Below are 16,162 nucleotides of genomic sequence, written 5' to 3' on the forward strand. Positions count from 1 at the left end.
CCTGCACCTTGGCCCAGCTGATCCTCACTGGGCTCACTTGGCTGCAAGTGTTTTGTCTCCTTGCAAATTGTTCCTAGGAAAAGGGCTGTGGGTGAGTGTGGAGATGTAACTGCACGCTCAGATCTTGCTGACAGAGTGCAAATCCTACCAGATAGTTAAGAAAACCAATCTGTGACTTTATCTGCCCTGGGCCTTCCCTTAAGTCTCCCCAGTAGTTTCAGTAATTCCCACGCTGTGGTGCAACTAGCCAGTGACCTTAGGAAGAAATCAAATATTTGCATATCATTGCAAACCATGAAAATAATAATAAAAATACGTGGGATGCATGGTGGTGTGGAGTCTCTCTTATCAACAGGCTCCACAAAAGCTCCTTTTTTTGTTTATAAGGAACTACAGACCAGAGATGTCTGGTTTTGCAGACAGGAAGGGTGAGGGAGGGAAAACAATCCCACTTGTTTTCTCCTTTGAGCAACAACATTTCTCTGCTCTAAAGAAGGCAGCAAAGCCACTTGCCAAACAGGCTAAGTGTGTGAAGTACCTTGGCTGGAAATACTTATGCTTGTTCCTGTCCTGTAATGCACACAGCCTTTTGCTGTGTGACAGCATTCTGCTCCATCTGTGCTGAGGAGATGGATTTGCCACCTTGTGTAGCTAAGCCCCTTGCAGCCTCTGCCTGTGAGGAAGAACAATTGTGACCACCTGTGTCTCTTACACCTGTCTCCCATGACCATACCAAACACAGCCCCTCCCAGCTGTTGTGCATTTCTTTGTCTTTGCCTCCTCTGGCTTGTACTTTGGAAGGGCTCTCTGCATTTCCTGGAAAAATCTGCTCCTTAGGTATCTTAGCAGAGCCCTGTCCCTCTCCTGCCCTTCCCCAGGTAGCAGTAATGTGATTGTCCCTCTGCAGCCTATGCTGTCAGACCCACAGCCATCCAGAAACGCCACAGGAGCCCTATAATGGTCGCAGAAGGAGATGACCTTGGGAGAAGAAGGCTGAGGGAGAGACACAGGATGAAGGCTGTGGCGTCAGTGCAGAATGGCTGTGCTGTGGGGAAGTGCTGATGTTGGCAGTGCTGGGCAGCACGTCCCTAGCAGGACTATGGGGCCTTGGCTCTGCTCCATGCAATTATGGCTTACTGAAGGCCAACACTTCAAAATACTGAATTTCTGCAATGACTAAACGTGAACCACTGAGTTTCCAGAAAGGGTGTTAAGAAATTGTGAGATTAGATGCATCAAGATGTTGAAACAAGGTGTAAATTAAGTTAAATAGCCTATTGAATTGGTTTTGCTGGGGTATATTAATATCATCTGTTTTGTAAACTGGTACTTTGCCATTAAAAGTATACTATGGAAAAGCCAGATACCATTATCCATTACTTAGTTGATTGAATTACCTCTTCTCATCGCTTTGTGAAATAATCACATCTGCCTTTAACAGGCTCAGGGCCTGGCATGTGGTAGGATGTGTGCATGGGGAGGGATGCCAGCTGCTTGGCTTATGGTGGGTGTGCAGAAAATAAGATGTTTATGCCTCTGGAGAGGCTGTTTGTCCAAAACAAAACACTGCACTGAGATATGGTCGGTGAGTCACTTTCACTGTTTCTTAGTGGATGGGGTTTGGTTTTTCTGCTTTTGCTGCTTCCAGGATGAAATGTCAATAGAAAGGCTTTTATGTGACACTCTGTGTTATTGTTTATAAATTCATTTGTGAAGAAGGAAAAGGCAGTCTCCAAATACAAGAATATTTTGGCAGATTTCCATCTGTGCTAGAAATTTAGAACTTCTGAGCACTCACTTCCTTTGCAAATATAAAAGTTGCACTGCCCTGGACACATTTACTGTGCAGCAGAATGTAAGCCTGAGGCATGTCTTTGCAGCTGACTGGTAACTGGAGAGGTATGGCCATACATTTCAGCTGGTCTCTCCCAAATACAAAAATAAAGGCAAGTATAAAGACTGATATAGCCAGTAGAAATCGCTATATATATTACTATGAGAGCAAATTTGTAAGAATCTTCAAATATTCATTTTTTTTCTTATTTTGACTGACAGACTATGTAACTGCCCCCATTGAAATAGTGATAGTCTTTGTAATTTCCTTCTGGGAAAATGAGGGCTAGAAGGGAAAATTAAGGGTACAGCATGAAATAATATTACAAAATAAGGTCAGTGAAATAGTTGGTTGATGGTGTACCTTATTAAAAGCTACCACATGGAAGTCTTAATTCATGGAAAACTTTTCAAGGGTACAGCATAAATCTCAGCTCAAGATGTGGAATCTAAACTCACACATTTTGTCTTTAAGAAGGTGAATACTGAGGGCATGTTTTATTTGAGGGCTTGGCTAATTACCTCCATAATAAGATATGTTTTTTTAGGAAAGTTAAAAAAGTAAAAAAGAAATGTAACTGTAAAATGATCATATCAGCAAAGTGTTGGACGTGGTCTTCAATGCCTCTGCTTTTTTCAGATTCTTTTAAAAGAATTAAAGGCCAAATATCTCAGTGACCTGTACAAGTTATTTAATATGAGAGATGAACAAAAGGCTCTCAGGAGACTATGGATGCTCGAGTGCAAAAATGTATTGTGCTGAATTAAGACCTTAAAATTTAATTTGTTGATTTCTTTAATATTTGGGCAGACAACATTGTCTCCCAGTATCTCATAGAGAATCACTGTAGAGACAGGAAAAGAATCTGGCTTTCTATCTTTCTCTCCAGGCCAGTATATTCACTCATCCCCTGTCGGTCCTGTGCACTGGATGAAGATGCAAGGCCATCTTACTCTACAGGTCCTTCCCATTTAGCCACCATTGTTGTTCCTGAGCTATCTCAGCCAGCTAAATGCCAGCTGGCTACAACTGTACACTAACAGATTCTGGTAGATGTCTGCTCAGATGCTTATTTGTGCTGAACCACTAATTAGCTCTTTTTAATATCTTTTTCTGTTTCCTTCATGCCTTTCAGTTTGTTTCTGTGACAGAAAGCATCCAATGGAGCAGACATACTGTGCTGGTGTATTAGCAATAGAGAAATTAAGGAAGCTTTGAATGCTTTGCTATGTGACTTGAATTTTATTTTTGAATGTGTGTGTTTTTTAAATAGTAGTGAAATCTAGAAAGATTATAATGACATTAAAACGTTATTAAATCCTGAATAACTGAATACCTTCAAAAAGGAGATGTGGCTTCTTCACATGAATAGTGAAACATCAGCAGAAGTATCCTATTGCTAATCAGGCACTCCACTGCCATACCTGCCCAATCTCACATGTCCAGTTTGGGACCCCCTTCTAATGCACGCTCTCCAGCCCCTTAGCACAGATTAGGAAACCAACAGTATCCCCAGAAAACCAGGATGGAGACATCTGGACTGATCCTGATGACAGTGGGCCAGAGGAAAATTATTTGTTTCCCATAAATCTTCCTGAAGACAAAGCTGGACCTGCTATTAAAACAGAAAGAACTGAGGGACCTTGGGGTGATGCTCTGTGACATGCTATATGAAGCATCTTCTGGGATCCATTGCAATTGAAAAATTTGCAAGGAAGATATAGCAGAAATCCAGGTGGAACTGAAACGGAATACTTATTACAAGCATGCCTAAGTGGTGAGGACCAAATAGTGTTGAGTGGGGACAAAGCAAATGGCTATTGGGGTCCAGAAGTTTTCTTAAATTTGGGACCCAACCTGGCAAGCATACCACATTCTATCACCAGCCAAGTAGTGAACTGGACTGAGGGAACAGGTGAACCATAATCCCCATCAGTTCTCTAAGTGAGCTCTCTGCAGCCAACACAGAAGCTGCTTGAATACAAGCCGTGCACAAGCAAGGGCCCCTTGGTTTTCCACTGTTTGTTACAGTAGATTTTGTGATGTTAGAGTCACTAATTAGGGGAGCCCTGGCAATTCTTAATCCCTATCTAACTGCAACATGGGATGGAATAAGACAAGACGTAAGAGATAATGAGGCACTAGGTGACAGTGTTTGTTATGCTCTCAGGCGTCTCCTGCATGGGCAGAATTAATGCACAGCATTGTTAATGACAGCTGTGAAATGTACTGGGGTGATGTACTGGTGGAAAAACAAAACCCAAGTCCTTGGGAAGGAGATCATAGGGTGAGATATGTGAAAAAGGGAGCAGAAACTAAGCTGTAATAAATCTAAACCCTTGCAAGCAGAATTTGAAAAACAGAGAAATCTCTTGGTATTCTCAGGGCTGTGACTTGAGGTCAGCCCACTGGCATTATTTTGAGTCTAATTGAAGCATTCCAGAAACTAGATAGCAGGGAGAGAAAGAGTGCATTTTGACTCCTTTGGTGCCAGTTCCTGGGAAGGGAGGCAACATTTTCTCCCCCTTAGCAAGGAATTGCACTGCATGAAACAAAATAAATGAGCAATGTCTGGCATGCAATTGGGTTTGTCTATCTGGAAAGTAGACACTTATCACTTATATTTTTATTCCAGTTAGTCCTTACGGATAATTTGTGAAATTTTTAATAGATAAAAGAGCACAGATTTCAATAGCAACGCAGCAAGATGCCAAGAAGTTGTGTGTGAGACCCAGATGGCAAGAAGCTAACATTACATGTGTGAATGGAGCAAGAGCCGTTTGCCAAACTGCCAAGGTCAGTTTATGGCTCCCACTTGATAAGTACTTGTTTTGCAATTAAAGACCACGAAGAAGATATTTTAGGTTTCAGTGCTTTGAATGGATGGATCTGGAGCCTGCTGAATGTAGTCTTTTGGCTCACACATCAACCCCAAACCCAACAGAAATAGGGAGGCTGCAATGCATGTACTTTGTGCAGCCCCTACACTTCCTGATTCAAATATTACCAACATATTACAATATCCAATTTCTGCTGTGAAAGAAATGGACTTTGTGAAGTCATAACTGACTGGGAGAAATGTCAGATTATCTTCAGAACTCACTCCCCATACACTCACCAGTCCAGCCAGTTCAGAATCCAGACAAGAGTTAGCATTTGACAACTGAATATTGGATTGGGAATCAGAACATAAGGAGACGGTCAAAATTCTAATTGAAGAATTAAGAATGTAACAGTCATTGGAACCAGTCATTGATGCTATGCCAATGACCTTAAGTAAACTTGGTGTCCCACTTGCGTGGGAAGCTACCAATAGCAGTGGTGCAAAACATAAAAATAGTGCACAATGGATTTTCCTTTCCTTTAAAAGGGTAATTTGTTCAGACTCTTCAATTTTTCTTTTACAGCACCTTCCAGTATGGCAGGCAGAAATGCTGTTATTCCAAACCTCTAGTAATGTTGCTTTGACCTGTGGTCAAAGAGCCTTAGAGTGGCCGTGGTCTTAACCTCATGTGAGTGTATTGGACATATGGGAATAGACTCTAGTAAGGAAGATTTAAATCTTTCCATTGAGGTCATGAATGGAACTAAAATATAAATGGATTTGGGATAATATTAACTAAGGAAGTGCTCACTAAGCCACTTTTTATAATTTATCAGCAGTTCTAACTGTTCAGGAAGGTCCCAGCTGACTGTAGGCTAGCAAATGTGACACCCATCTACAAGAAGATCTGGAAGGAAGACTTGGGGAACTACAGGACTATCAGTCTGACTTCAGTGTTGGAGAAGGCTATGGAGCAGATCATCTTGATGCTATTACCTGGCACATATAGGATAACCAGATAGTCAGAACTAGTCAGCATGGGTTTATGAAAGGTGGGTCCTGCCTGACTAACTTGATCTCCTATAATTAGGTTACTTAATGAATGAAGAAGTTGTGGGTGTTTTCTACCTAGACTTTAATAAAACATTTGACACAGTTTCCCACATCATTCTGAAGGAACTGCCTGCTCATAGCTTGGATGTATGCATGCTTCTCTGGCTAAAAACTGACCTGGCCCAAAGATCTGTGGTGAACGTAGTTAAATCTAGTTGGAGATCTGTCATAAGTTTTGTTCCCCAGGGCTCAGTATTGATGCCAGTTCTATTTAATATCTTTATCAGTGATCTGGATGAGGGAATCAAACATACTTTCAGTAAGTTTGCAGATGACACTAAGTCCGGCGGGTCTGTTGATCTCCTTGAGCTTAGAAAGGCTTTACAGAGGGATTTGAATCAGCTGGATCAATGGGCCAAGGCCAACTATATGTGATTCAACAAGCATTAGTGCTGGATCCAGCACAGCACTTGGGTAACAATAACGCTACAGGCTGGGTAATGACTGGTTGGAAAGCTGCCTGGAAGAAAAGGACCTAGGATTATTTGTTGACAGCTGGCTGATCATGAGTCAGCAGTGTGCTGAAGTGGCCAAGAAGGCCAGTGTTATCCTGGCTTGTATCAGAAATTTTGTGGCCAGCAGGACTAGGGAAGTGATTGTTCCCTCTGTACTCAGCTCTGGTGAGGCTGCACCTCAAATACTGTGTTCAGTTCTGGGCTCCTCACTGCAAGAATGCCAGTGAGGTCCTAGAGTGTGTCCAAAGAAGGGCAACAAAGCTGCTGAAGGGTCAAGAGAATAAGTCTTAGGAAAAGCAAAGAAATGTACCAGAGGAAGTTCAGGTTGGATATTTGGATAAATGTCTTCCTTTAAAAGGTTCTTAAGCATTGGAACAGTTTGTTCAGGGAATTAGTTGAGTTGCTATCCCTGAAGATATTTAAAAGATGGGTTAATATGGTGCTTAGGTGCATGTTTTAGTGCTAGACTTGGCAGTGACAGATTAATGGTTGAACTTAATGATCTTAAGAGGTCTTTTCTGTGATTAAAAAAAAAAAAAAGCCACTGCTTTTGTCTTAACAATATGCAATGCTTTGGTGTATATCATATACTCAATCATTGCACTAGGATTAAATCTCAATGGGAGTATATTCATTAGAACATAGAAGACAGCCAAGAAAAAGCTAACAAGACAGAAACAAATGGCAAACTGTTGATGTTAATGCATATGTTGCATGGGAACTACAAGATTTATTTGTGAGAGTAATGTGAGACATTTGTCTTGACACTGAACATAAGGTTTGTCATACTGAAATACATTCTGATTAAATCCCTGAAACTGTACAGGAATATATTGGAAAGGGATGTGAGGGAGCTCTTGTATGAGAACTTTGTGATTTTATATATGTAGAAAATATTACTGTAGATATAAGTAGTTCAAATATTTGTATTTGTAACTTTACTATAATTATACAATATAAATTTAATTATTCAGCTCCTGTTACTACTTATCAATTATTACAATCTGATTATACATTGAGTCCAGATTCTATTGGAATTAATCTCATGCTGGTGAGAATGTTGCAAGGTGATGACCTTTATCAGCTGCGAGAGCATGTCTGAAATAATGGACAAAGCCCCTGATCACTATTTATCATGATGCAGAGGAAATACACCATGCCCTGGAAAAACTGAGAAAAGATGAAGTGCAAAATTGGTGGAAAATTCTTCTTGGGTGATCACTGGCAGCAAGGGGAATTTTTAATTACATGCTTCATCCAGCTGTGATAGTAGTGACTCTAATGTTAGTGTATCTATTGCTTATAATCATATCGTATATAAAACACTGGCACATTATAAAACAAATAACCCAGCTTCAACCACCCAAAAGATACAAAGGAGTGTATAACAAATAGCAACACTGCACTGTCTATTTCCCATGGATCTGTAAGTGCATATCAATATACTATTAGTGGTACAGAGATAAGAGCTGACTGTACCATGACTATGTGATGGTAAGATGAAGGATCTAGTTATGGGGTAGAGTGTGATGGTGTGCTTCCCCTGCACCTCCTCCTCCCCCCAGCCTGACCTTTCTACTGTAACCCTGCTCCAATGATGAACATCAGTGATGGCTGTGGTGGGTGCATCCAGTGGTGATAGCTGAACTGGACTCAAAGCGGATTCAGGGCAGATAGCATGCACCCACCAAATATAGCTGGTATGCAAAAATGACAAGTAGTCAATCATCGTAGTCCATAAATAGGGGACAGTACAGAGCCTGCTCAGCTTCCCCTGCATGGCTGAGGGCTGCATACCAGCATTTGTCCTTGAGCAGGGACACCTCTCAGGGTTATTCCTCAAGGTTGAGGGATTCCTTACCTGTGACAGACACTCGGTAAGTGACTAATAGTGAGCTTCTTGAAACTTCTTGCAAGGCTGAGATTTCTCATCTACTAATAGCTTGCTAACAGGCTGTAAGGTACTGAGTGATATAAAGAATCAATTGCCTGTATCATCCTTTAGATGTAAAATGTTGGCCATTGGGTCCATTCTAAGCCTGGTGACTTTGTTTAATCACTATCTTATAGCAATAAAATATATTGCTGCTTCTCTCTTCTGAGGGAAGCATGTAACATCCTCTGTGACAGTGCCTAAAGAATACCCTAACCAGCCTCCAAGCCACAAGTGAGCACCACAGCATCCACTCCAGGGAAGGTTTACAAGGATAACTAGACACTGCAGGACTCAGTGCATGTGGTCTCTGGACAATGTAAAGATAGAACAACATATATGTTATTCTATATATGTTATCTGTCTTGTCTGTGTAGAGATTTGTTTTCTCTGTCAAAAATGGCATTTAACTCAAACCTGCTCAGCCAGGTCCACCGTTTCCACAGTGGAGTTTTTTATGCACATAGATTTTTTTCCTGCTCCTGTAGCAGTTGGCTATGCTCATTCTCACATGCCTATTCACAAACCGTTCATTCAGCCTCTTTCATTCCTTTTCCACTACTCTTTGGAAATGTCAGATATGCTAGAAGGCTGAAGATTTAAAATCTTAAATGTGAATGCCAAAAGGATAAGCTGTAAGGGTTTGCACTTGTCTACTTCTCTCTCCCATCCATCTGGCATGGCTACTTTTGCCAGGTTTCCGCTTCTCTCCTGCTGCAGTGACTTTCAAAAATGAAATGGATTGTATCTCCATGACTTTGAATGAAGGTCTGACTACCAAAAATTTAGAAGTATATTAGCCCTGGGCTCCTCAGTGCATGCAACAGGAAAGCTCCCTGCACCCACCTCGGTGCTCACAAGGCAGACCAGGGTAGAAAACTTGTTTGAACAGAAGTATTTTAAGACATTGGCTCAATACCAATTACTGCAGAGACCTATTCATTTTGCAGTACGCTCTCTGCTGCTATGTAGGAGTAATCAAAGAAAAGTAAAAGCAAACCAGAGATTACAATCTATTCTGGCGAAGATGAAAGAGCGTTATTATTAATGCCCCAATAACAATCTTTGCATTCCCATCCCTGCACCAGCTGCGTGGAAAACATGTTGGCAACTGGCAGCACTTTCCAGACTACCTCACCGACTTTCTGCAAATAAAGACCACATGTTTGGGATTGTCCCAGGCAAAATCATCAGAGTGAAGATTAGTGAAGAGAAGCACAGGCAGCACTACTTTTGCCCAGATCTTGACAAAAGTGAGAAAGATGCTCAGCATCTTAACCTCTTCTCATTTACAGAAATGGGAAAGTAGGAGGGTCATAACATAAAAACAGAATTGCAGAAATGCTGACAAATTTCCAAAACTATAGAAGAGAGCTGCTCTGTAATGCCTTATCTTTTCCTGGAACCCTGCAGATTTTAAGGCAGTATCAGAATCTGTTCTTTGTAACTCTTGGGTCAGTTTCTCCTCCCGTATCTGGCAATTGACTGTCAGAGCCTCGACCCTCCATATTTTCTATCAGGCTGTAAGGCAGTCTGGCCCTGCAGTTCTTCAACCCCATTTGTTTATCTTTTATATCTTTGTGGTCATACATCCTCCCAGTAGGCACACTTTTTCCAGTCTTCCCACAGTGCTGAACCATTCTGCTTCAACAAACCAGCCAGGTCCAGAGTGTCTTTGTAGTAAATCACAGTATGCAATGATTCATTGTGGTTTAGATTAATGAATTTTCAGAGCTTATGGATTAAAATCTTGGAAACAAAAGGCTAGAAAACAAAATTTGGCAGCAGGATTCTGAACCACTCCAAAATCTCTAACCTGCAATGCCTCAGCTCTGAGATAAAATATCCAGGTTTCACAGAGTTGTTCTTGCTCTTGAGGACTCCTGAGCTCTGGATGCTTCTTCTGCTTCTCCTGCCCACAAGGAATCCCTGAATCTTGCTCTGTATCTACATTAAAACTGCTGCTGGAAATCCCTGAGGACAAATGTCTTGGATAGAGGGAGTCAGCCTTCTTCAGTTCATACACATTGTGTAAGGGGCTGTTACATCAAACAGGGCTCCTCTTCATCAATGGCCCTACAAATCAATCGTTTGCCTTATTTGAAGCCACCTTACCAAGACTCATTATTTCTCAAACTATCTCCTACATAGGCTGAACTATTTAATGTACTTTCTTCTTTCTCTTTCAAAAGTAGGGCAGTGATATGCAATATATTACAGCTAACACCAAAACTTTGCTGTATGTTCTTACTACATCTGAGGGTCTCTAGAGCTTTCTCCAGGGGCCAAACATGCATTCAAACTGTCTCAATTGAGTGGAGAGAAGACCAAGTAATCTAATGTCAGAATTAGTAGCCTTTCATTACCAAGATTAAAAACCTAATTGTTCTAGGTACACAAAACTCTCTGTGCTGGAACCAGCATTTCCATCAGTCCAAATGCTGACCTTTCTACCTACTGAGAAGTGGAAAGTGCTCGGGGACTAAGCCATAAACGTCATGTCTCATGGTCCCTATTCCCAAATTTGAGCTACTGATCCTAGTGTATTCGCTCTCTTCTGATCTCCCCTCCCAGAAGCACACTTCATGAAGTATGGGCCTCATGAGAAGTTGCACTATGGGAGGTTCAGGTCGGATATTAGGAAAAATTTCTTCTCTGAAAGACTGGTGAGGCATTGGCACAGGCTGCCCAGAGAGGTGGTGGAGTCACCATCCCTGGAGGTGTTCCAGAACCACGTAGATTTGGCACTGAGGGACATCATTATAGGGCATGGGCGGGGTTGACGATTGGACTGGATCATCTTACAGGTCTTGTCCAACCTCAGCGATTCTATAATTCTATGATCCTATACCGTTTTGCCACCACTCGGCGGCAAGCTACACCGCTCCTCCCTTGGCCGCTCCACAGGGAAAGCGGGGTCCAAGCCGCGCTGCCTTTACGGCGTCGGGGGGAACCCCGCAGATCGCAACACCCGCCGGCGGAGGCGCTGCCGGCCCTGGGCACGGCCGGCTCTGCCCTGGGCGGCGCCTGCAGCACCATGGAGAGCGGGCAGCTGGGAGCCCAGCGCGTCATGGGGGCTCCGGGCCCAGCCCTCACCCCGGGTCACCCCGCAGCAGTCCCACCGGCATTGCTCTCCACGTCTGGATGGCGTCCGGCTGAGCAAGGCTGCTTTGGGCTGCAATGGAATCACAGAGTCATAGAATAGCCTGGGTTGAAAAGGACCACAATGATCATTTACTTTCAACCCCCTGCTATGTGCAGGATTGCCAGCCACATAGACCAGGCTGCCCAGAGCCACATCCAGCCTGGCCTTGAATGCCTCCAGGGATGGGGCATCCACAGCCTCCTTGGGCAACCTGTTCCAGTGCATCACCACCCTCTGTGTGAAAAGCTTCCTTCTAATATCTAACCTAAACATCCCCATCTCAGTTTAAGACCACTCTCCTTGTCCTATTACTATCCACCCTCGTAAACAGCCGTTCCCCTTCCTGTTCATATGCTCCCTTTAAGTACTGGAAGGCCACATGAGGTCTCCCCACAGCCTTCTCCAAGCTAAATCATCCCAGTTCCCTCAACTTTTCTTCATAGGAGAGGTGCTCCAGCCCTCTGATCATCTCAGTGGCCCTTCTCTGGACTCTCTCCAAGAGCTCCACGTCCTTCTTGTACTGAGGGCCCCAGGCCTGCATGCAGTAAATAGTAGTTGGTTGTTCTCTTGCAGCTTCCTTCCTGTTTTTAGCTTTATTGCAGCATCATGAAATGGCAGCTCTGAATCATAGAATCATAGAATCATTAAGGGTGGAAAAGACCACTAAGGTCATCAAGTCCAGCCATCAACCCAAAACCACCATGCCCACTATCCATGTCCCTCAGTGCCACATCTGATGCATGGGCATCATCCTTTTGGTTCTGCTGCCATCAGGATAGCTCTACTTGCAGTACTTCAATGCACTCAGACAGGCACCTACAAGACTAAGAAATGCCAGTGGAAGATCTGAAGCAAAAGCTGAGGAAAGCACATTTCTACTACTTTCTGGTACACCTCCAGAAACTCATGACAGGGAAAACCAGAGTGCAGAGGAGTCCGTGCCATAGGCTGAACTCATTATTTGAAAAAGTCTAGCAGCTGCCCTGATTGACTGTGGAAGTGTTATAGGAGAGGGGACAAATCTGAAGAATTTGGAGATCGCAGGAATTCAGGATGATCAGCATGAGGAGGAGAGATGACTATTGCCTTTAAGCACTGAGAGATGTGGTGGCAAGTAGTCGGAATTGCACAGGCCATGTTCATGCCTTTGCTGTGCTCCTATCAGCATAGAAAGTCAGTTCTGTTATATACCCACACACTGCCAATGACAGCACGATAGTACTGCTCAAAGAAAGATCATTGAAATCTGTTTCTTTTCGCAGTTTGTTTGCTGTGATTTCAATATTGAGAAAAATAAACACTTCATAGAGACTATATGGAAGCCTCTGCCGTAAGACACCCTGAAAAGTACAATAAAATCTTTTATGATCAAATGAATCTGCTTTGGAGTAGAAGTGACTTCTGTTATTTACTGGTAATACTTTCTGTGGGGGAACGTAAGGATAGACTGGAGTGCAGCAAGGAGCTTGTGTAACAAAGTTATCTTTGGCTGGAGGACAAATTGCAACCAGACTCCATAAAATCATAAAAGTGCAGTGGTACAAGTTTTTTTACCAGGCCTCCCCCAAAGTCACTAAGCCAATAACACTGGTGAATTGATGATCTTTTACATGAACATTTTAGTGTTTTACAATGAAGAACAGAGAGTGGGGAGCTCTTTCCTTGCTGAACTCTTGCTTTCCTTGGATTAGCAGGAGTTTATGTTTAGCAGATTTTCCAAACAAAATACCTCTCTCTTTCTCAGTAGTGCTTAAGCTACATGTAACAGTACCCTGTGCTGCTGCCTGCAGTTTAAAATTAGACTTCCTAAATGTCAGTCTAGAAGCTTGCCACCCTCCTATTTTAACAAGAGCACGCAACTTTAATTTGTTGTAGATTTCTTGTCTATGTTATTCTAAGGAGCAAAATCTTACTCAGATGCCTAAGTATTTATTTAAAAGACAGTTACATACTGATTGTAGTTTGTTTATTCAAATTTCAGTCTGCCAGCGATCTAAATAACAGTAAGAATACAAAGTACAAGTGGCAAATGGATTACAGCTGATAATTCTGAAATCATCTTTTATATGAATTATAAGAGGAATAATGGAAATTTATAGTTACTAAAGTGCTTCAAACAAATTTGATTATGTGTGCCTGAGAAGAATCTCTGTTGTTTCTTTTTATTTATATCTCAGCAAAAATAATGAGTAAATTGTTATTTGCAAAAGGATAACATTCACATTTAAAGCAAAGTAGGTTTGAGTTTTAATACCTGTTAATTCATTTCTGATTGTTGGCATTCTATAAAAGCAGTGCAATCATTTCACTCATTCAGATCCCCCGTGTGTCATTTGTGATGGTGTTGAGCAGGGATGGCAACCTGCACAAAATCTCAAAATTGTCTGTACATGTAAGAGTTGATCTGTAGGCCCTATAGCATGCAGTCTGATGTGGTGGGTGGGGAAGGAGGGCATGGGTCTGTAGCATCCCTATGTTTCCATGTGTGGGGACGTGTGTGCACAGCCCTGTTTTACACCATGTGGGAGCAATCAAGCAGCCGTGCATTTTGTATCAGCCACTGCCTGTGCACACTTTATAACCATGCTTCTTGCTGGTCTCATAAAAGCATTGCATGACTGATTCTATTTTGGCTGGATTTCTGTTTTCTTTCCCTAAAACACCTGTGTCTCGATACATTTTTCCTACCCAGGCCTGAACCCATGTTGATCATACGCCACTCATATCCAGGAAAGAGCAGTATGTCTGCCCCTGCCCTCAGGAGAAGTTACGCAGTTTCACTGAGACCACCACCTTACCTACAGTCTCAAGGCTCAACAAACAGAAAACAAATCTCTTCACACACTGCTTTATACAGAAAACCTGTTGTGCAGTAGACTTCCAATGAGCCACTGCCCCTGAGGAAACCCATTCCTGTTTTAAGGTATGAAGACCCCCATTTGCTTTCGTGCTCTGATAGATGGCTTCAAATACAACACTTACTATTAAAATGGACATTGGAAATAATATACCTTTGATCTCTAAAGTTAAAATATTAGCCTGTGATACAGCAAGTATCTACACATGCACTTAATTTCCTGCATGTGAGTATTTGCATAGTATTTGCGGATGTAGTGCTTTTCTACCTAGTTTCCTTATATACCAAAGAAAGCACTGATTGCTGTCATAGATCTTTGCTGTCTTTCTTCCTCTCCCCATCCAGCAAGCAGTATGCTTATGTTTGCATGGAAGTTAGAGCTGGAAGACAGTTTTGTGCATCTCTCTATTCACATTGGATTGCTACTGATAATGTGTTTGCTGGAAATTTGTCCAGAATATTTATCTTGTATTACCAACCGCATAGTAGAGCTTTGCACTCTTTCTTGAAGTACATATTATTTCTACAGGTTTTTTTCTGACATTCTACCTATGCTATCCTTATATTCATAGCAGTGCTTTAATCGTGATCTCTTGCACAAGCTGAAATAATCTCTCTCCTCAGGCTCCCATCCTAAAAAAACAAAACAAAACAAAACAAAACAAAAAAAAAACCCTCTGTATGTTCCAGTTAAATTCCACTTACCTTCCACTTTGAAGATAGTAAGGTGAGGTCTGCAGTGAAAAGCACCCAGCGCGTTGCCCGCACAGTTCATCCACAAACCCTGGAAAACCCAGGTTGCAGTGATAACAGATGATGCTCGGCTTGTGACTTTCCACTCATTTGAGGCAGTAGCAGCAATTGTGGCTGCTAACCCACAAAAAGAAAATATAAAAGCTATAATCTGTATTCCTAGCATGTTTCTCTGTAACCCAGGGACTGGGTAATGCCACTGTGTGGAGAAAAAAGTGCTTTGGTCACGTGAGTAAGAAAAAGGCATAACATAAGCAAATTATACTTGAACAAGCTCAGTTCTTCTTGCTACAGAAAGTTAATGTGGCTGAAAGAATTTGTCATGCTTGAGTGATTTAAGAAAGGCCACGGGCATTGCAAATGTTTAGAATGAAAGACAAGGTACAACTTTATGGGAGCTAATTACTGGTACTTACTTACTGATTTCTAATTGTAAAAAATAATTAAAATCTTTTCATAGTTTTTTTTGATTGCATTATTCCAGTTAATGCTTAATTTTTAGTTAATTGGAAACCTAAAAACATCACATCTAGCAAAAGAAGTCCAGAGTCCAAACTGTACGGTGCTATTTAACAGATTACCATAACATTTTAGAAGAAACACACAACAGTTGAAAAATGCATTTCTAAAAGGCTGTGAAATTAATTCTCCCATAGCCAGCCATCATACAGACAGCCGTAAGACAGTAATATCTTGGAGGCTGTGTCTGTGAATGTGATGTGGAGTGACAAATTTAAAGCAAGAAAAGAAATAGCAGGTGATCCCTCAACTGTAGTAGTGAGGAGAATAACTTCATGCGGCCACCATCAGGATTTCTTCTCTGGTTAATTTACTGCTTCTTACGATACGTATGATCTACATGATGAATATGGTGCAGAAACATCCTACTGCTGACTGAGCTCCTGCAGCTTCATGCCATGCAGAACTCTTAGAAAATATCAATGATTTAATAAAATGTCATCCTTAAGGTAGTAGGCATTGATTCTTAGCAGAGCAATAAGGTACAGCACCACATCGAAGTAGTCTTTCATCCAGTTCCTGAGTAAACTCTCATTACTTGTGTGGGAGCTGCACATGGTTTCATAGAATCATAGAATCACCAAGGTTGGAAAAGACCTCCAAGATCATCCAGTCCAACCATCCACCTATTACCAATATTTCCCACTAAGCCTTGTCCCTCAGTGCAACATCTGGCCATTTATTGAGCACCTCCAGAGTCGGTGAGTCCACCGGCTCCCTGGGCAGCCC

The 16,162-nt window shown here is 42.0% G+C and overlaps 1 protein-coding gene across 1 annotated transcript in view; it reads right to left on the reverse strand.

Moving 5' to 3' along the window:
- The window catches only part of CLDN10 (claudin 10), a 61,213-nt gene extending 46,196 nt beyond the window's left edge, over nt 1–15,017 (reverse strand). Inside the window, exon 1 of the mRNA XM_090129915.1 lies at nt 14,867–15,017. Within this exon, the coding sequence (XP_089986041.1) occupies nt 14,867–14,936 (70 nt within the window). The 5' untranslated portion in view covers nt 14,937–15,017. The remainder of the gene's footprint in view (nt 1–14,866) is intronic.
- Nucleotides 15,018–16,162: the final 1,145 nt, after the last annotated feature.

Source organism: Phasianus colchicus, chromosome 1 (assembly GCF_987193195.1).
Source record: "Phasianus colchicus chromosome 1, bPhaCol1.hap1.1, whole genome shotgun sequence".
Taxonomy (NCBI): Eukaryota; Metazoa; Chordata; class Aves; order Galliformes; family Phasianidae; genus Phasianus; species Phasianus colchicus.